At 43.1% G+C, this 22,081-nt stretch overlaps 2 protein-coding genes across 6 annotated transcripts in view; both read left to right on the top strand.

The window, feature by feature from the left end:
- galnt16 (UDP-N-acetyl-alpha-D-galactosamine:polypeptide N-acetylgalactosaminyltransferase 16) overlaps window positions 1-2,605 on the top strand; it is a 37,234-nt gene extending 34,629 nt beyond the window's left edge. Inside the window, exon 15 of the mRNA XM_061082125.1 lies at window positions 1,846-2,605. Coding sequence (XP_060938108.1) covers window positions 1,846-1,989 — 144 coding nt within the window. The 3' untranslated portion in view covers window positions 1,990-2,605. The remainder of the gene's footprint in view (window positions 1-1,845) is intronic.
- A 5,490-nt stretch (window positions 2,606-8,095) lies between these two features.
- The window catches only part of numb (NUMB endocytic adaptor protein), a 41,036-nt gene continuing 27,050 nt past the window's right edge, over window positions 8,096-22,081 (top strand). For 4 of the 5 annotated variants that reach the window (XM_061082933.1, XM_061082932.1, XM_061082935.1 and 1 more), the window contains exon 1: window positions 8,096-8,218. The gene's annotated coding sequence lies outside the window, so the exon portion shown is untranslated. Of the gene's footprint in view, window positions 8,219-14,662; window positions 14,693-22,081 lie in introns of those variants that run through there. The other variant, XM_061082931.1, reaches the window with a different exon arrangement.

Here is a 22,081-nt window from a genome sequence, read left to right as displayed (position 1 = left end):
CCGACGTTTAATCCCCTTGAAAGGAAAAAAGTTATTGTGTTTTGGACTTTGCTCTCTGAGTGAAAGAGTCGAGGAGTGTTTAACTCTTTCAGAAACACAAGAGTACAAAAAGGGAATTATATACATTTTTCCAGTTTACCCTGATCACAGAAAAACTGTCTTGATCAATTCAACAACTTTACTAAACTTTTTGTTTATCATTTTTTGTTTATTCTTAAAATAACTATTATTATTTTGGGTTTTACGAGCAGGATTTTGTCTGAACCTGGTGTATTTAAAGCTTCATTAAAAACACGCTGGTGTCTGGTTCTTTAAAAAATTATAGCAAATGTTTAATTTTCACTCTTAACATTCAATTTCTCTCTCACACACACACACACACACACACACACACACAAACACACACACACACACACACACACATCTATACACAGTTCCTCTCCAGGATTTTAAGGTTAACCCCCTTTCATTTCCATCCATTAATTTACATTAATAGTTAAATAGGAAATTTTTCCTGATCATAGCTGTCTTAAAACCTTCTGGAACAATTTAGCAATCATTTATTTTAGTTTATTTTAGTTTTTACAAGTTTATTCCTGAAAGAACTCAGTTAGTTTAAGTTTTACTGGATGGTTTTTGTCCGATCCTGATCTAAAAGTGGTTTTAGAAAATCGACCAACAAGAATAAACACAATGAAATACCTGGAAATGAAGTATTTTGAACTTTGGCTTGAGATATCTGTAAAACTGTCTCCAACTGTTTCATATTGACAGTTTTATTTCAAACATCTTCATGTCTTCCAACACTGATATCAGCTCAGTTTCTCTCTTGACATTTCCCCTCCCTCCTTCTCTTTGTTCCACACACATGCACAGATACACCACAGACACACATGCAGCAGTGCGTTTACAGAATGTGACACACACACACACACACACACACATACACACATATACGCTGCCACCCTCTTCCTCCTGCAGGAATTTAAGACGACCCCTCTGCACTTTGATAAGCCTCCACGTGGCTCAGGAGATCTGCACTGGGCGAACCTCTCACTGTTTAATCAGCGAGCTCATAAACACATCATTTACATATATACGGTGATTTGCTCTGTTGAGGGAACACGATCTCTCAGTCTCTCTCATTTCGGTTTCACGTTTCTTGTCGAACTCGCTCTGACACTTTTACAAACAGCGACTGAACCCCGGAAAAGCAATATTAAATTTATGGAGCGTCAAAAAAAACAAATCCAGGCAAAAACTCAGGGAAAAACATCACAATACAATAAATAATATAACAAAACTTAAGATAACACGTCTGAATCCCTCCAGAGCAAAAGGGAAAGTGTGAACTCAGGCTGAATTAATGATAACTATGCAAATATATGTCTGTGCAGTTGGAGGACTAGCAAAGTAAGAATTTGATTATACACCTGTTTTTACTGTGCATGTGACAATAAATCAAAGAGCATTGAAGGTTGAAAGAATATCAAGTGAACCAGTGAGTTACCTTCCACCACAGCTGAACCCAGGAACAGCTGGAGAACATTCATGGCACATCGGATCAGAAATAACAAATATTCTCTTCTCCTGTGAGCTGGCAGGCGGCCTTGCACTGACACTCGCTGTATGATTTTTCCACTGTGAGAGCAGCAGATCAATCATTCATGTGATTACTGTAATCCAGGTCTGACTCAGTCCATTACTCACTTACTAACACGAACCCCATGTGCCGATACACGTCGCTGATGTGTGCCGGCCGTGCGACGAACCAGAGGAGGCGTGAGGACGTGGATGTGAAGCCGTGCAGCTGACTGACAGTTTCCCGTTTCTCTCTCCCTGCAGAAGTGGAAGCCGAAGGGCTCGGCGCTGCAGCACACGGTCAGCGGCCTCTGCCTGGACAGCCAGACCCCGGCAGGTCCTCTGGTCGTCGCTCAGTGTCTCCCCCAGATGGCCAGCCAGTCCTGGGAGCCGCAGATCATCACCTGAGCCACTGGGCTGCAGAGGAGGGAGAGGAGCAGATTGTGGACCCAACCTTTAGAGGGACTCTGTCTCTTTCCTGAGGGAAGAGAGAGGACTGAGAACTGTATTTTTGTGATGTCAACTCCAACTTCCTGCTCGCTGTGACGAGAGCGTTTTTCTAAAGGCCTCGTGGAACGAATCATCTGAGGTCTATGGTGTGCAGTGCTTCATCCTCCGAGGATGCCGCAGTTCTTCTATGTATTCTAAGATTTTCACTGAAAACTGTTGCACGTCTCACTTTTTAATTTCTGTGTCTATCCTGGTCAACAATCTGCTTAAGGTTCCAGTAGTGTGGGTTGTCTCAGAATGAATGAGTGCAAAATGTTCGGGAGCAAATGAGTCCGAGTTGTGGACCAGGGCAGCTTCATGTACAGCCAACTACAATCTGAGCTTTTCAAAGCACCATGCAAAGCGCCATCAGGAACATTATTTATTGTTTTGCATGGTCGGACCCAAAGAAAACGATTATTCTTTCCTGTCTCTCTTTAATGTTTTATGTAAATATTTGAAGCAGACGATGGCTTGGTTTCTGTGTGACGTGCTCTCTATGTCATTTGAAGAATAAAATGTCGTAACAATAAAATTATTGCTCTCGTCGTCAAGTTGTAACCAAAGTGTCTGGATTGCCCCCTGGTGGCTGGCTGCAGTGGAGGTCATTAACCCAATCTCCTCCATTTTAGCAGATGGGACTTGGATCAATCTGTTGCACGTCATAGATTCTTTGTAAGGATTATTCTGAGCGTAGTGAAGTGGCTTTTTGAGGGATTCAACATGCTTAAAAATCTTTTAAATCTTGCAGGAAATTAGAAAGTGGTGAAAATGTACTTATTCTGGAGTATTTGGAAATGGGCGTGGCAAAATGGCTCAACAGCGTCACCTGGAACCCGCATAACCGATTTTCACCAAAATCGGGACACAGGTGTTTTGTGACTAATCATACAAAAAAGCCCCAAGGAGCCTTATGAAAAACGCAACAGGAAACCCGCCATTTTTGAGATAGTGGCCATTTTGGCCATATTCCACATTTTTACTGTGAGGTACTTGTCTTACAGCTCTCATCAGATCAACTTAAAATTTAGGTGAGTCTAATCAGAACAAGATGCAGATCTAAAGTTATTCGAATCTCAACTTTTCGTCACACCGTGTGACCATGGCCTGGTGTCAAAGTTTGATTACACACCATCAAAACATGAGCTTCTGTATCTCGGACATACAGTACATCGTCCAATCGAAACCAAACTAGACGTGTAAGACAAGAGTCCCGGCCTGATGACACCTACACAGAAATTATGATATACCGCCACCTACTGATCAGAGGGAAAACTAAGTTGTGGTAACATTGTCCAATTGACACAAAATTGCTCACGCTACATCAGAGCGCCTACTTGAACAGATCCATATGTCTGTGCGTAACAATAGTGATGGCGCCACCTACTGGCAACAGGAAGTAAGCTTTGTTTTACAAATATCATTCGATTAACATAACATTTTCACAGTGTGATGTGCTATTCGATAGCCTGGACCGAAATGAGCAATTAACAGGCAAGGACCAACATCTTTAGCAGGTTTATATTTCATGGTTTAACTTCCAGGTTGATTTTACAGAAAGGTGTGCATGAGGCCCAGAGCCTCCCCCCAAGCAGTTCCCAGCATGCAGTTCCCCTTTAATCAGCCGATCACATGACTTCATAACCAGTGATGTCAATGTCTGTCACTGGCCACCGGGACGACAGTGGACTCTTTGGAACCATCGTCTGCTCCAGAGACGTCTTAAATATTTCGGACATCACCGCACAGAGCTGTTCAGGACAACACCTCAGCAAGTTCCCTGAAGGACAAAAAAAGTCTAATTCTAAACAGATAAATAATTAAATGAATAAATACATAGCTAAATGAAAAACAAAATACAGTTTTGGATTGAAAAGGGTTATTTCTGTATTTATATATTTATTTACTTGTTTACTTTGGCATGTCTTTGTTTCTCTATTTCTGTGTCCATAAGTCAATTAGACAGCTGTCCGGCCACTGATCTTATTTGTCTTATTTTTCTCCATCGTGAGCAACAAACATCTGGTTTGACTTTGTAAAGGGGGGACAGACTTTACGTATTTCCCTGCGTCATGGATTTCAAATCGTAAATAAAAACTACTTAATGCTTCACCTGGCTCTTTATTGCGCTCTTACCCTTCAATGCTACCTGGCTTGTTTTCAAACTCTGTATTAGCCCGTTATTTTCCTCATTGCGTCTCATACTACCGTCAGATTGATGCTGTTTAAACATTTACCTGCAGCTTGTTTTTTATATCTTTGCCCTTTTTTATTTTCTGCTCAGCCTCCCTTTCACAATGGCCCAGTGTTTCCTCTACAGCACTTCAGGGATTTAGTAATGACTTGTTATTAGGGCACATTCAACGTGCTGCATGGCTATAACAGGGTCCTCACAAAATGTTATATAGCTGCATTCAGTGTCAGTAGGTTCAACAATATCTGAGGCTGAGTCCTAAACTTTTAGAAACAGCAACTTCATTCCGGAGCTGGATTTCTCTTCTTCTTCATCTTCTTCATCGTTGGTCTACACTGAGGAGTGAGGTATAGATGGTACCTGGTTAGAGGAGCCACGAGTGATGTCCTAATTCAAGGATTTGTTCATTTTACGATATTAAAAGCTGGCATTGACAAGGACGTGACATCAGGGATGACGCACTGGCGTCTTTGAGTCACCGTCTGCAGCCATTTGCACAGTAGCCTCTGGATGCATGCACACTCCTCCCGTCACAGCCTCTTCGGGCTAGAATGAAATATTTCAACATGAATTAGATTAACTGCGATGGACTTGAACTGACACATGGTCTCCAGGGAATGAGACATTCTAATAACTCAGGTTAATCCCTGACTTTTTATTCAAAGCCAACATCAGGTCCAACTTTCTACTTTAGTTCGTGGCCGGACGTCTCGGAAACTAATGACTAAATGTGTCTCAGAGATTACTGCTAATAGTACGCTAACATTATCTGCAATGTACTAAGTGGCTCCCGTGTACCTGCCAACTCAGGACAGAGGAGGTAGATCTGATTCAGACTGAGCTAAGGCTGTCTAATTGACTTATGGACACAGAAATACAGAAACAAAGACATGCCAAAGTAAATAAATATATAAATACAGAAATAACCCTTTATTTTTTTTCCCCTCAATCCGAAACTGTATTTTGTTTTTAATTTAGTTATGTAATTATTCATTTAATTATTTATCTGTTTAGAATTAGACTTTTTTGTCCTTCATGCAAAACATGCCTGGTTTGCTGTGCTGCAATGTTGAAGAAAATTGAGAAAATAAAATCATCAGATCTGCACCAGGCTGTAATGACGCCTTCCTCCAAAAATAGCTATGGGAATCAGTTGAGTAGCTTTTTGCGTAATCCTTCTGAAAACATGAAAACAAATGTAGCCTTTATTAAACTTAAACTTTACAGGATCATCAGGATAACATTGAAACGTCAACATGAGCACCTCCAGCAGTACCTGAGCAGCTCAGGCCTCCTGATGCACATTCCATTGGACTGAGCAGGTGAATGTAACAAGTGGACACTGTGTTTGTGTTTGATGAGCATTATGTTCCCCCTGGACAGACGTTATTAGACTAAATGAAGACTCTGCAGACCCAGACATGTGTTTTCATTCAGTCTGACTGACTGGGCATCTGCTCAGGTTGAATTCTGGCCGTGGATTTGTCCAGATAAACGTGAGGAATGAAGGAGTTTTACTGCGCTGACAGGTGAAGTAAAATGAACAGAAGGGTGATGGACGTGTGGCAGTTGGTCACAGCTCAAACCGTGAAGACGCTTCTGGTGTAAGAGTTTAATTTTGTGTTAAAATATAAATGTTCTGTTTCCCTGATGCTTCTAATACATGTCAGATTATTAGACAAACACACTGTGACCACAAGGGGGCAGGATATCATAACAGATGCGTGAGGGGCTGTCAGTGACATTTTACGGCTCTGACCTTGGCTGCTTGATGGATGACAGCTTGTAAACAAAGGAGTCATAAAGAAGATTGGGTTGGAGAAGATTGAGAACGAAAGCAGGGCGCCAGTGAAAAGGAGAAAGACTTTGTGTGTGTGTGTGTGTTTGTGTGTCTGTGTGTGTCTGTATGTGTGAGAGACACAGATTCACAGCCTGTGCAAAGGAAAACATTGGCATCACAATCGGCAGCATAACCGGCTTGACAACTTTGTTAACCAAGGTTTCCTCTCTCCTCTCTGTTGGTGTTGTAACCTTCCGAGCCACGGAACACGCTACACTGCAGATTAGCAGGCCTCAGAGCTATGTGAGGAATGCAACTTAATGCTGATAAACTTGTGGCCTTTCGAAGGGGCCAAGGTTTCATCATTATCAGGGGGAGGAAGAGGAGGAGGAGTGGGGGTGGACGTGGCAGAATCTGGACAAAAGACAAAAGAATGTCAAAAGTTTTCAGATGCAACACAGTGAGTGTTCAGTCATTTAAACGTGTTTGCCATGGTTATAGTTCAACTTCTGACAAGTGATCACTTCCAGGATCATTTGTGTGCAAACAGGACGACATTAGGTTTATGGTGTGATTCAAATATGCTTCAGAAACTGGCTCAGGCTTATTTGCCTATCAGCCAGAGGTAGAATTTAATGAATGGTATCAGCTGACTGACAGATTCTGGACCACAAGGGAGACGTGAGGACAAGTACATGAACTCCCACACTGCACCTGGCTTATAACTTTGGTTCGTTACATGTGAGGTATAAGAGAATGACAGCTTTTCTTAGTTATATGTGATAATACATTGTTGTTTCATATTATTTGTTTGGAAAAAAAAAGACATTTGAAGACATCACCTTGGGAAAATAAGGGAAACTAGATTTTTGCTTTGCTGCTTTTGATGATTTTATAAGAAAAACTGTGAAAAGTCAATTTTTGATTCAGAAAAGAAGAATAATACAGTTTCAGCCCATTGAATATGAAGATTTAAGAGAATGAGAGCTTTTCTTACTTTATATGAATGTATTTTGGCTTTATTGCACTGGTTAGACACTTAAAGACATTTGAAGAAGTGGGAAATAACACTTTTCTATTCTTTCTAATAAATAAACCAATTCTCAGACAAAGAAAGAGTCCAGTGGCAGCAAATATCACATAGTCCTTTACAGCTCTACAGGATGTGGAACAAACGTCCAGTTTTGGTAGAGTTTTCGGGAAACTTCCCCCTGAAAAAGATGCAGTTTCTGCTTGTTAAGTATGAGGATGAGAGTAAAATACAGCTTTTCTTTATTATATGTGATAACATAATGAAAACATTGTGGTTTTATAGAACTGGTTGGACAAAAAAAAGGACATTTAAAGACATCACCATAGAAAAATTAGAGAAATTAGATCTTTGCTTTGCTGCTCTGGTTAAAAACACAGTGGAAAGTTGATTCAGGGTTTAAAATAAAAAGACATTTGAAGACGACGGGAAATTAGATTCTATTTATATTCGTGCTTCTTTTTTATAAATACATGTTTGTCAGTTAAAGAAACAGTACTGTGGCAGGGAGGAGCATCAGGGTTCTGCAGCTCTTGATGATTCTTTAATTTAATAGGATATTATATAAGATGATTTTATAAGAAGCTATAAAAAGTAAAGTTTTGAGTCAGGGTTTAAAACAAAAAGACAATTGAAGACGAAGGGAAATTAGATTATATTTATATTCTTACTTCTTTTTGATAAATAAATGTCTAAAGTTCGGATCCCGGCTGAACGACCGTCTATCGATCACTTCTGAGCCAATGAGCGTCCTCAGGGGCGAGCCGTTGCTAAGGAGCAGGTTTGGTTGAGTCCCGGGGCAGCAGCCAATCAGCGTCCTCGGGGGCGGTCGGTTGCTAAAGAGTATGTTTGGTTGAGTTCCGGCGCAGCAGCCAATCAGCGTCCTCGAGGGCGGGCCGTTGCTAAGGAGGAGGTTAGGTTGAGTCCCGGGGCAGCAGCCAATCAGCGTCCTGGGGGGCCGGCCGTTGCTAAGGAGGAAGTTAGGTTGAGTCCCGGGGCAGCAGCCATTCAGCGGCGGTGACTGAAGCGATTGGACTGCGAGCGGCTCTGCGCTTTCTGTGGAGTTTGAATTGTCCCGGCCCGGCACGGCACGGCTCGAGAACCCGCAGGTGACGGCTTCATCGGGGCGTCTTCCGCGCGAAAGGTAGGTGCTGTTCCCCCGGTTAGCGGCTCCTTCCACCAGCTTCACCCCCTCCGCTGCAGCACGTTAGCTCCGGCGGGCTAACGGCGCTAGCACCCGGTTGTTGTTTTTTTTTTCTTCGGCTGCGGCACACGCAGCTACGTTAGCCCCCCCTGGCTCGCAGCAAACCCGGGTTACATGGGGGGTTTAGCCTGCTTGCTAACCCGACTCGGTACCGGGGGTTGGTCCAGTGTGAGCCCGGGGACCTGTCCGCTCCTACCGGCTGGAGAGGGGCTGTTTCTGCCCCTGACGCCCGGGCTAGGAGGAGGGCAAGTTGGGTTAGCTAGCTAAACGTCACAGAGCAAGCTAGCGATCCTCAACTTACCTGGTTGACTCGGAGGTGAGCGGGGGAATCGAACGTGTGACGCACTGCACTGTCACTTACTTTGGGTTAATCTGGGTTCTCACACTGTTTAACCCTCAGTTGACACCATGGAAAGAGAAAGAGAGAGAGAGAGAAAGAGAGAGAGACTCATCAGTTATCAGTTGATTATAAGTTGATAATAACGAGCTATCATTTAAAAACAGGCAAAAACACAGACAGCTCATACATCCAGCAGCCAGACGTCAGATCACCCTGCTGCATATTCCACCTATGACTCACAGCCACAATACTCTGGGGATTGGTTTATGAAATGTGATAATGCAGCCTCACATTCTCTTATATGGTAGTAATGTCACGTCCAGGACCTTTTGGCCTGTGTGAGAGTTCCCTGCCTGGAAGCAGCATCAGTGTGGAGATGTACATTCTGGTCCGTGGTCACGGTTAAACCCTTCCAGCTCCAGTAAGGTTCCGGCTCCATGACAGTCACAGCATCTCACACATCGTGGATTTGATAAATTATGTGTATGCTTCTGTTTTTGTTGGTGGCGAGACAAGGGGACGATTACACATTAAAACTGCTCATTGATTTGCTTTAAAAATAGTAAAAAAATGCCCCATAAAACCAATATAATGTCTTTATATTACTTATTTTACCCACCGGACAATCCAAAGCCCAAATATATCCAAAGCACCTTCATGGAAAAGCATCAAATCCAAACATTTGAGAGCCTCAACCCCACAAATGTTTGGCATTTTACTCATAAACCCCCTGAAACAATGCAGTTCATGTTTTGTTTATCCACTTATCGATTAAATAGCTTGTTACTTAAGCTCTAACAACCAATTAGTTTTGCTCTGTTGTTTCTATTCATGGTGTCCGTACCAGGAGTTTCCTTCACATTTGGAAATTGTATACGTCCTTTGGAAAGGGATTTAATGATCCCTCCCATACAACGAGAGACAAGTGAATTGGAAGTTTCTTTATTGTATTATATATTTTCAAAGTAACTCATCGTTTAGTTCATATCTCAGAATGAGGGACATAGGATTGGCTTTCCGCCACCAAACCCACTGTGCAGGTCTGTCAGCTGTTTTTGAGAGAGGGGGGGAGGAGAGAGAGAGAGAGACAGAACCCCACGAGCAAGTCCAAAGCGTCGGGATTCAGACTCGGAGAAAAACCGATGTTGCTCTCAGCCGTTCGCCCTGCTCTCCAAAGATAGACGTTTATTTCTTGGCAGCGAGCCGAACATGTGAATGCTGAGTGGTGATGCAACACCGGGGAGATAAACTGTCAGTGCGATGACGGAGCAATCAAAGGGCTTCACTTTTGTCCCTTGATAGCAGCGAGATAGTCGGGCTCCTTGCTGCTTACGGTGAAAGCATAATGAGCGTCAATGTCAGCTTAGCTTTCAGAGCGCTGGTAACTGAATAGATACGAGATGACAGGAATGGGAGATATGCCTCCGTGGGTCTGTTCTTCTTTTCCACATCAAACGCTCTGGATAAAGGGCAGATTGTCTGTAGCCAGTGTTTTGTCTCACCTGTGCTGCTTATTCATCATGTTAATCCTGCCTACTTGCAGTGTGGATGCAGGCCTTTTGAATGTGCCGGCTGACTGTGTCGTCAAACATCACAGCTCCCTAGAAATGTGAGGAACAAGCGTGGTGGATTTGATTTCATAAATTGTATAAAAGGCAACGTAAACTCGGGTGCAGAAATAGTTTCCCTCCTGAGTTCAGAGTGATACTGAATGTGGGGGGGTAATGGCAAAGAATGCAGACATGTCAATCATTTGTTGACACACTTGTTGACACTCTCACAAACAAACAATGTGGGCTTTTGGGTAAAGCTGCACTCAGGAGATTTTTACTCTCAACCCCTGGTGCATTTAGAATTGAACAGTGTGGCTCAATATAAAATTGGGTAAAAAAAAATGCACCAAAGCTAAGTGCATAGAAATGTACCTGTAAAATGGGAGCAGAGGACAAATGTTGTATCATGACATAGATGCCTTCCCCCATCTGCATTTCCACGTGCACACAGCTCCATATCCTGAGCTGATTGGGACCCGATCCTGCAGAGACACTCTGAGAAGATCCGACTCGAGGGGAGGTTTTACAAACAGGATCTCAAATGTGCAGCTGACCCCGTTTCAACATAAGTAGCCTAAAATAGGTTGTGTGGAACCGCAGAGTTTGTTGGAGCTCGTCACGTTGATGCGTTTGTTGGTAAGCAACGGTGTGAGTGTGTGACCCTCTGTGGCAGAAGGACACACTTACACTGTTGTTGTTGATGCACATATACTGTCAATTCTGCCTCGTGTACAAGACACATGGTCCAAATGCTGTTTCTCCCAGACCCTGAGGTAGGATTATATACAAGTACTAAACAAACAGCAAAGGGTTTAAAATGCTAAATACCTTTCTCAAAGGGAATCAGTAAATGATGTGCTCCTCAAACTGATTTAAATAAACAAATCCAAACATACTACGAGAATGTCACACAGAGGAGTACACACCTCCACCAAGGACCAGCAGTTCCCATCAATCCAACCAGGCAGCACCACATTTCACAAAACCATAGATATCAGTCCTGTACATTTCTAGATTTATTCTATAAAGTTCCATGCGTTGTTCCTTGAGAAGTTTGAAATTGCTCAGATCTTTTTTCTCACACAGTAGTAGCTACCACTATAACCAAAGCAACCATAGCAATTTAGACCTTTCATAATCTCCCTGTTGTAATTAGATTATTATCACCTTATTTACCCAAAACTGAATTTTGCATTAACATTTATTGTTTTTGATTATAATGCATGCTCCTATTATTTGTGAAGAATGGTAACATCTCTAGAACGCATCCACTTGCCCAGTTTTCTATAAACCCGTCAGTATTTGGCTTTGTCAGCAGTCACTTGTAATATAAATAAAAAACAGCAGTGTAAGGCTGGGTGTTGCTGGGTGACTTATTGCTTTGAACGTGGTTCTTCTGAGTGTCTCCATTTGGGACAATATCTGTAGCTCTTAATTAGGTCCAACGGGCATTGAGCTCCTCGTTTTGCCCTGGCTGTTTAAACTCTGGATTAGAGCAGGGAGGACTGTGTGTGGGGGGGTACGTCACTGTATGCAAGGAGTTGCCTTTCAGGTTTGCGTCTGTATCACTCCTCCCCGGGTATGCCACGGGGCCCAGGGACTCCTTTTGTCTCACTGGGGCCCTGTATGGAGCGATACCTGAGCCTCCTGGACTGGAAGAGCTCATGCTTTATTCAGCCCTCTGATCTCTGCTTTAATTACGAGTGACCCGGGACAGATCGACCAGGGGAGTATCTCCTAGGGGTCAGAACTTTGTACCAGTTACTGGTGCCAGTCAGGGAGCTTGATTGTGTAAAACCTTTTGGCTGAAGTGTGTTTTTGCCTTTACAAAGATCTATTTATAAAACAAAACAATAAGATTGACCCAAAAGACCCAAATAGGGAATAAGGATTAAGGACATTTTAAGCATGTTGCTGCAGTTGCATGTTTTTGGGGATTTGAGTTGTTTTACTTGCAGGTGAAGAGTTTCCCACCTAGTGTCCCTCGTCTTTTAGATCTTCCCCCTATGGCCTCTCAGCTGCACTGGTATTGACATTAATAGTTAAAAGTGTAATTAATGTGTCTGTGAGTTTTATCACTCAATACGACTTCTATCTTGAAATGAAGTCAACTATTTCTGTGTGTAGAAAGCTGTAGGACAACTTAATAGACATTTTGTAATGTGGGCGAAACAACAGACTTTGGTATTGGCTTTATAAAACCACCTCGGTGTATCCCACCTCTCATTCCCACTCTATACACTATTGTTAACATCTCACACTGTGGTTGGTGTAATAACTCCCTGTCTCAACACTAAGTGACGCATGTGTGTGTCTGTGTTTATATCTAACGACTCCCTTTCCATAGTGAGGCCATTCCTTCACATACTGCGCACAATTTCCATTTCCTTGACTGCAGTGACAGTCTGCATCCTGCGTCCTGTATAGTTTTGACAAATCTGTAGTATAGTCCCAGTCTTTCTTGGCCCCGCCTGACTTCATCACACTGGTCCTGTATCAACGTTGCCGTGGCACCGGTTTCTCAGTTCCCATAACAGTGGTTCTTGGGTGATGTAGCAATTAAAAGAATATGACCTCACGAAATGTAAAAAAGAAAATAATGAATTGCTTGCAATATGTGAGAGATGCATTTCGAGTGCCTAAGCCTGAAACATGCTCTGTAAGCACATTTGTACAGAATCTGTAATAATTACTTTTTGGAAGTACAAGCATTAATATACAAAGTAAACTGGCTTTATTGTTGTTTTTTTTCCACATGAAGTATTAGTTAAGTTCATTGAAAAGTAACAGCTTACATCTACATAACTTTTTTGTTATGTAGATAGATAACATTTACAAATCTGAATAATCATATTATGTTGTGACAGATTTGTGTACGTAGCATTTTATAGAATGATTGGTCAGATTTTTTTTCCGTGTTTATATTTTCTTTAATAAGGTTTGGCTGACTTAAACCGTAATATTGCCTGAAAGTGGTTTTGGCTATTTTGTAATATGAAAATGGTTTTCAAGAATTTCTTTCCAAGCAAATAATGTCTCAAATGAATAACAGCTTTGATATCATTGTGTTTAAAAGTTGGCTAAATCTAGAAAAGATGTCAATGCCATATGTCTTTGACCAAAATGGCATCAAAATCCCACTCGGGTACGTCTCTAGTCTCTCTGGGCCTCACTGCTCTGAGATCAGACTCTGCAGCTGACTCATGTTATAAAGGGAAGCTCCCTCCGACCCACACAGGGTTTACTTGGACCGGTTCTGGCTGTTGTGTAACTGCAGTGTGTCTGATCCAAAGTCCACTGGCTACTGTTGTGTTTCTGTTAGATAACTGCATGAAACAAGTAGGCAAAAGATTCAGATTCGAGTTCGATGTTGTAATTGAGTTATTTTCTTACTGCTGCAGTGAGTGAACAGTTGTTGTTGGCGCAGTCTATGTATTGTTTCACGTCTGAATTGTTGACAATGGAGGGAGGCTTGACACAGCGGCAAACAATGTAGCCTGGTCTGATCGATGGTGAATGTTCCCCAGCACAGGAAAGATGTCAATTATTAATGAGCTGAATAAAGTGGTCTGCCTCAGGTGGAGAGGTGAAGTTTTCTTTATAAATCTGTTGGTAGTTTGCACTTGTGTGGAGCACAAGGCTGTGGGAAAAATGTAACACTTGCACGTTGCAGAGGTCCCACAGTTTGGTTTATTTAGCTTTTTCCATCCACATTCGTGTCAGATAATGTGAAGTTAGTCCCGGGATAGGTTGTCGAAGCCTTGTTCCTGAGTAGTAAAGGGTTATCTGTGCAATGGGGCGGCTATGAACACGTTTCCCTGTGTGTTGCATCACGGTGCAGCCGGTGCAGCCTTGAGCTCTGCAGCTTTTTGTTCTCCACGGGGCTATAGGGACAGGTGTGTGCGCAGCGTGTGTGTGTGTGTGTGTGCACATTTGCTCTGCGTATGTTGGATTGCACAGACCGGGGAAAGTATGTGGAAGAAGCAGAAACACGTGCGGCAGCAGGTTCACACACCCCACACCATTGCACCATTCCTCCTCCACCGAGCGGTCTGCGGAGAGGATGTCAGAGAGTGCCACTGTGCTGAGTCGACAGGAGGGGAACAATGCCTTCGCTGTGCTGCCTGTCTGTTTGGCTGCCTTCATGCAGCATTTCAGCGAGGGGAACTGTCGGCTTTTGGCTCCCCAAGCCTTGTTGACCGGGCCTTTGCCTGCTGGTCACTGACCCGTTGTGCCCACAGTGCCTGCAGCTCGTCAGGCCTCTGAGGGATACCGATTATCCCACAGTAATTGGTGCCTGGGCTCTGGCTGATCAAAGGTGGCTGGCCAGCTGCTTGTGGAGCCCTGGTAATTTTCCATTCTCTGCCTACTCGCCTGTTCGTCTGTCTTCTTCCCTACCCTGACCCGATCTGTAGGCATGGAGAGGGAAGGCTTGACGTTACTGTAGTCCTGAAATATAAAATTCCTGAGTTTCATCTGTGTCTGCAGAGACAGAGCTGGATCGCCGGGCTGCTTTGCCGTGTGAGTGGACATGGTGACATCACTTGTTATGTTCTTATTACAGCCTTGTACTTTGGACGCTTTTACAAATAAGCTTTCCAAGGTTTTTTTGGAGGAGACTAAAAGAAGGATTCTACATGACTGCTGAATCAGTTGTTGGCACTGGCATTAAAGTTCTCCATGGAGTTGGTTGCTTGCCATTTAGAGACTTTTGCTTACATAAACAACAGTGTCTATGAGGCTAGAATCACTGTGTTATGGAGTGAAAAGTGAAGTGATATAATCTCTGTTTTACTCACGTTCTGGGAGAACACAGTCCAACTTCACAAAGGAATGTTTCCCAGAAATATATCCCTCGACATGTCCAGAAGTATTTCCCTATACTTTAAAATGGTCAGAGAATGAAACCTTCCCTGTCCTAAAACAGTGTTGTGTTCACTAATGTAATTTAACTACACAACACAATTCTGGTCATTAAGGCTTCAGCCAGCATTTTCAAAGGAACATAGCATAGTCTCAGGAGAATTCTCTAGAAAGTAAGTCGTGCTCTACCGCTGTCTGAGCTGCGCCATAAACCCGCAGGGTAAATAGCCAGGTCGCTCTAGCAGTTTGTTTTTTTAATAAGTTGTGTAACTTGGTATTCTGCAGTCATCCTTGGCTAGACGAATAGCTCAACCAGGGCAGAGAGAAAGAGGCTCAGGTACGTGGAAAGAATTCCTGAAATGAGCGAGGAAGCTCGACAGCTGCCCTGAATGCTACAGCTCCATTTACATTCAGGCTCACAAGACCAGTTCGGTCGGCTGGTTCCTGACGTCAGTGCATCCCACCTTGCGTCATGCAGACTCACATTACTGTCGAACTCTCATTCCTTATTCACTTTGAAGCTATAGAACACGTATAAATACTCAATTATGTGTATTTTCAAAGCTCCGTACGTTGTAGAATGTGCGTGTGTGTCTGTGTGTGTGTGTGTCTTGGCCTGGTCAGAGGGGCAGTGAAGCTATTGCATGTCTGTTCACTCAGCAGGAAGTTCCTGTTCTACTCCATCCTCTCATCACTCCTGCTGCTAGGCAAATACTGCTACTGACACACACACACACTCTCCTACACTGACCAGTGGCACTGTGTTGCTATCCACCCGTTGTGTTGATGCGATGAAAAGCCGTATTATTGACTCAGCAGCTGGGACCATGGAGTGGCTTCTCTGTGTGATATTGATTCTTCAACCAGTATTTTTCTATGTAATCAGTTGTTCTCATTCTCTCCCCCGTCCTCCTCAGTCATTTCCCTCTTTTATTCTTATTATTCAGGATTTCATTCACCCAATTGTACAAATCTCTTTCACCCTGTCACCCCTTTTGTGTGTCACTTTCTGTGTGATACCCCTTTCAGCCTTTCCGCCCTGTGACACGCACGATCTCAAGTGTGAATGTGAAGCTTCACAACGTGTCAAACGTGCGTATGAATGTCAGAAGTCAGCAGTTTTGTGTTTAAAGACCCAGCAGAAGACATTTCCCCTGCAGCCATCCCCAGATTATGATTGGGAGAGCAGTGAAGAGTGACAGGCCTTCATCACTCAGCGAACACACACAGTGACCTGACCACACTAGTGACACAATTCCTCACTGCAGGCATTCCTCTCCTACCACATATTCAGATAGCTGTCTTCAATCTTTTTATCCACACCAACTGTTAGGTTACAAGTTATTTTAAAGTATTGAATATTTCCACTCCTGTGAACACACAGCTGAAATTATCCTTATTATTTAGCAATTTGGGGCTTAAATTATGGTCTTTATGATTAAAGGATGAGGGATTTTTTTGTAAACCTTCTTCTTGTGTCTTCCATCCACAACTTTCCTGAGGTCGGTTGTTTTTATTTCAGCCCACAGACACCGGCTCATTCTCTACTCAACATAATGCTACTGTTAAATGTTTCTCTCAGTTTAATTTTCTTTGGTTACCAAGAGACGGGGCAGTAATGATGATGAAGACAAAAAAATATCAGATTTTACTCATCCCAAAACAGTTGCCAGGATAGATGGCACATAAAAGCTGATTCTAAAGGGTCTGCTAACCACCACTGACAGCAGGATTTAACTCTCCCCTGCTGTATTAGTAACAAGCGTACAACAGAAAGTGTAACTCCTGCAGGATTGGCTCAGACCTTCTTTTGGGGAGTAACTTAATTGGCTCTGATCACTGGATCATTTTTCTTCCTCTATGTTTTGTCTTTGATGCCTAAATTGACTCAAATTTGCGATTATGTAACACACACATTTAATTCAATCAATTAGTTTTCATAAACTGAGTGTTAGTCAGTCAGGTGAGTTTCCTATAAGCTTCTTTAGAGTCAAAGTCATGGGGTTAAACACCAACATGTGGTCCCATAAATACAGGAGCCCAGGGTCGGTGCCGCTGTCAGAAAATAATGCTCCTTGGTTTATAGATATGAACGTTGATGACAGAGCTCCTCACCTCTTCCTTGTCTTCCTCTAGACTGTGAACAGGGTTTATCAAGGTCTGAATAGAAGCATCGAGGGAGAGGAGTCTTATCTGAATTCACAATGCATCTTAGGGTCTCAATTATGATGTAAACATCAAGTTAAAAATAAGCATTTGCATTAGGTTGCTGTAAATATAACCACTTGCATTATAATGTCACCAGTGGTAAACAACAGTATCATAGAAAGAACATCAACCCATAACTATTAAAAACTAATCAGCCGCCCTCAGTGGTGCAGCCTGGTTTGCACTGTGATGGAAGAACAAGTAGTTCCTGGAGGTGGTTCTGGAAGGTTGCCATGAGTTTCACATCATTTGATGCGTCAGCTAGTAGGCGGCAATGGTCCGCTGCTCGACAACACAATTTACAAGCACTGTGTTTTAAAAAATATCAAGTAAGTGTGTGTACTTTTCTTTCTTAAAAACATACTAACACGAAATAGTACAATATTCCTGCTTGATCTGTATAGAGCAGCTTTCACTGATGAACTGGTTAAAAACCAGCCCTTCAATAAACAGTTATCTGGATGAAACTAGACCAGATAAGATGAGTAATTTAGTAGAGATCACTGACTCAGTGTGGGAGGGTATCTAGGGCATCTTGAGTAAAACGAAAAACGTTCCCTTAATAACGCAAGAATAAAATCATATTGTGGGTAGTGTCATCCTTTACTGGCATCTGTGACTAGCTACAGGAGAACCTCGGATTTAAAAAAGTCTGGTCTGTGGAACAGGGTATGTGACTAGAAGTACAGGTTATACCTGTTGTGCAAATTAACCTACGTAAGCAGGGGAATATCTGCTGTTTCATCAAGCTCAAGGCTGATTGCTTAGGATTCCCTCCTCTGCTCAGTGATATGACTCCTCAATGACCCAGGAAACCATTTCTAGTCTCATCAATCAAGTAATACCTGTTCCTCCCATCAACCTTAAAATGCTTAAATACTATTTTCTGTTTTACAGAGAAAGAGTTACCAATTCTATATATATGTATAGAGGTCGATTGACTTCAAGTTTATTTAATTTAAATTTAAGGAGAGGCTCAGGGGCTAGGCCAAGCTCTCACTTATGCCCAACCAATACTGGAACTGCCCAATTACAGCTCAGTGGTCCACAATGGTAACAAGCTCCCTGATGAATACTCACCCAACCACATCTGAAACTTTTGTTTGGGTTGATGTGACTGGAGTGAGGCCATGAAATCACACGATGCAATTAAATGGTCTCAACTAATGCAATCTGATTTACACACTCTTGAAATCTGAGTTTTAAAATTGGCACATATTCACAAAGAATGACTTCTAAAACCAAGCGCCCCATGTGGAGTAAGTGATACGTCAGTCAACAAGCATTAAGTGAGGAGACTGACAGCTCGGGGGGGTAGCTAAGGTTGCCTGGGGGGAGAGTTACTAGAGCAACGGCTCAAAACACCACATTGGACACCTTTGATGTCGTAGGAGTGTAAAATCTTTTCGGTTTGTTTTGAAACTGTGGCTGGACAAATTAGACTGCACCACAGACGAGGTAATTAAATGCTGACACTGTCGGCGTGACGCATGTTTCAAAAACCCGGCTATAGACTTGTCACTTGCCCGGCTGTGGTTAAATCAGAGATGACAGTGCTGCTGGTGCAGAGGAGGATCTTAGACTAGTGATTGCCAAGGCAACGACCACACACGAAACTTTCCACCGACCGACTTAAACACATCGCTCTCCTCTTGATAACATTATCTGTGGTATTTGATTTTTTCTCTTCTGAATCAGCAGCTCTGAACGAAGTGCACTCCGATGCCTGTCTCTGCCACGCATGCTAACTGGCTCACACTGCTACAACAAGACCTCTAAAACCTGACAGAGACTGTGTGTGTCTGTGTGTGTGTGTGTTGGATGTGGTGTAACGCAGTCATTCTGTGTGTTTGTGGTTAAATCCTCAGCTGGACTTGACCACAGCAGAGGTTTAGCTCGACATTCTTTGTGGGCGATTTGTAAAGTGAATGTTGACACATGGGTTTTAAACCAGAATTCTCAGATTGTGTCAGTCTGACTAATCCATATGGGCTCAGGTTCTTACAGTTCACGAAATCACAGAAGGAAATTCTGATCCAGGAAGATCATCTATCTGCACGAGGCAACAGGGGCTCTGCTTATTTAGTTGACCGTTTTATATGAGTATATTAATTCCCCGAGGATATACACTGTTATCTTAGATCTGCATTTTTCCTGTCAGACTATAAATGTGCTAATGCTGGCCCTTTGATGTGATTAAACCATAAGTAGGATTTATAGATTTATAGATGTATTTACAGCTCAATTCTGAGGCCTGGTATATATGTAACATCGGCTGTGTTTCCTCAGGTCAGTGCTGGGCTTGGACAGAATTACCATGTGTAGTATTTTCTCTGATTTATACACATTCTTGTGGGTTTTGTAATGACACTTCTCTTAAGAACACCAACCGTGATAATGGAGCCATTATACCTCGAGAAGCTGTTGTTATCTGTGTTTAATTTTTTGTATGAGTGTGTCAGTGTCTCAGAGTGAATGTTTTTCACGAGTACTGTCTTTTTAAAGTTTATATTGAAACGTCAGGTGTTGGTTTATGAAAGTCTGTCTCCATTTCTGCTTGTGTGTTCCCTCTGCTGCTGCTGCTGTGTGTGTGTGTGTGTGTGTGTGTGTGTGTGTGTGTGTGTGTGTGTGTGTGTGTGTGTGTGTGTGTGTGTGTGTGTGTGTGTGTGTGTGTGTGTGTGTGTGTGTGTGTGTGTGTGTGTGTGTGTGTGTGTGTGTGTGTGTGTGTGTGTGTGTGTGTGTGTGTGTGTGATTCAAGTGATGTCAAGGGGAAAAAGTAAACACAGTTTCCATGAGTAGCTCTTTTGCTCCGAGGTTTACTCAAAGTTTCCATGCAGAGTTTACTTCTGGAGTCGGAGACGTATCATTGTAGCTCCGTCTGAGTGACCGCCTGCGAGGATGTTAGTCCTCTGTTCCGCAGTTTGCGTGACACTAATGTCTTCTGAACAAAGAGGTAAAATACTGACTCCTTAGCTGAAGAGAAAAGGAACATGAGGCTGGTTCAGGTCAGCCGATGTACAAAGTCACAGCCACTTTATAAAGACATCCTCTGATGGCACGAGGAGATTCCTAATGTGTTCCCGGCCACAGTCGGCTGCACAGAGGAACCTGGATTGATGGAGTTGGGGGCTCTCCGGCCCCTCCTCACAGGCGAGTGCTTCCAGTCAGCAGCACCTCTCCGCAGCAGGGCTACAGTGTTTACAGCTCTCTTCATTTAATTGAAACTCCACTCCATTTGCCTTACTGTCTCCTCTGGCGGGAAGTATAGAAAAACAATCACAAACATGCTGTTTTGGGGGCGAAAGCACGGAACATTAATTCTGAGCATGCCATCTCGATGCCCCCTGTGGCCTTGTGACGGAAACCAGGCCAGACCCGGCCTATTGATTCAGGCTGTGATTCACTGCCCGGGCACGCCTGAGGGGAGACGATACAGTGACAGTGATTTGCCACTCCCCGGTGCCAGAGCACTGCCCTGGTCGTTTTAAATGTGGCCTCAGCTGTTGCCCAAAGTGATGTGTGGCTCTCGGTGTTGAATGGCCGGCCGGCTGGTCGACTCGCTGTCGGTCCGGCATCCCTTAATACCACGCCTGACCGCTCCTAGATACACACGCACACACACACAAGCACGATCGCACACAAAGAGCCTGATACAATGATGTACACACACACTTAGAAGTTGCCGGAGTAAAGAGCAACTCAATATCCCCTGTGCAGCGGTCGGGGCCCTATTTTCTTTCTCTCTCTCAACCCTAACCTCGGTCAGTCATGTGTACTCAGGAAATGGGGGTCATGGTGTCTTGCTGGGGGCAGGGAACAGATTGAAGGACTCTGGAATGATTCAGCGGCAGACAGGGAGTGAGTGAGCCGAGCAAACAGTAGCCAGCACGGCTATTCCCATCGTTTCCTTCCTTTTTGTGGAGAACCACCCTTTTGTACAGAGTTGGGGGTCAATCTGTCTCTGGCGCTTGTTCGGCTCCTTACTCATTTTGACCCTCCTAAAATAGATGCTTTTCAGGAATAAAAATACTGGCTCATTGTCCTGCTCACATTCCCATTTCATTATTTTTATTAGTTCCGTTTGTAGCTGAAGTTCACTAGTAAGGCTTTCTCTATCTTTTCATGATTTGTGTCTCCTAGTGTCTGTGGATCTGTGCACAGACGCAGGTTGTACCAATCGAATAAAGGGATTCTTACTATTTTGTTGATGTTGAATCAAAGTGTAAAGAAGCAGAGAGCGATGCGCTGAGCCGGAGCAGCTGGCGATAAGTTGCACTTGTTTAATGACAGCGTTTCTTTCCACCAGCTTAGACTCACTGTTATTACTGCTGTTTTAGTTGTGAATTTCCTTTCCTCGGTTGAAGTGAATTAAAGTAATGGATGAAGGCAAGTGTGATCCTAGTTTCTGCATCGCGACCTGGATTCAATTGCAATAAACACTTTAGATAGTATTGCATTTGCTAAAAAGCGCATTGCGATGTATTAAGTGAACTGACAAAAAGAGAGAAAGATAATAAGAAAACACAAACCGATTGAACAAATTATGAAGAGTTGCTTTACTTGTTGTTGGCAGTTTGTTGTCGGTGTAGTACAGAAACATGTCATTCATTGCATGACAGCTCCAGAGAAAGGAAAAACAAAAGTTGGATTTTTTGAGTAAACAACTCATGAGATATGTTGGTGGAAATAGCCTGCACATGTTCAATAATGATGCGGTTTGTTTTGTACAGACAGTCTGCCACTACTAAATATATCCTGTTTAATATTGACATTGTTGAATTTGGGCCAGGCTGACAGTAATTAATTCTGCACTGATTCATGTGACCCAAAATATCACAT

Source organism: Limanda limanda, chromosome 12 (assembly GCF_963576545.1).
Source record: "Limanda limanda chromosome 12, fLimLim1.1, whole genome shotgun sequence".
Lineage (NCBI taxonomy): Eukaryota > Metazoa > Chordata > Actinopteri > Pleuronectiformes > Pleuronectidae > Limanda > Limanda limanda.
Note: the sequence above shows the minus strand (reverse complement) of the source record. Positions and strands in the feature narration are given on the sequence as shown.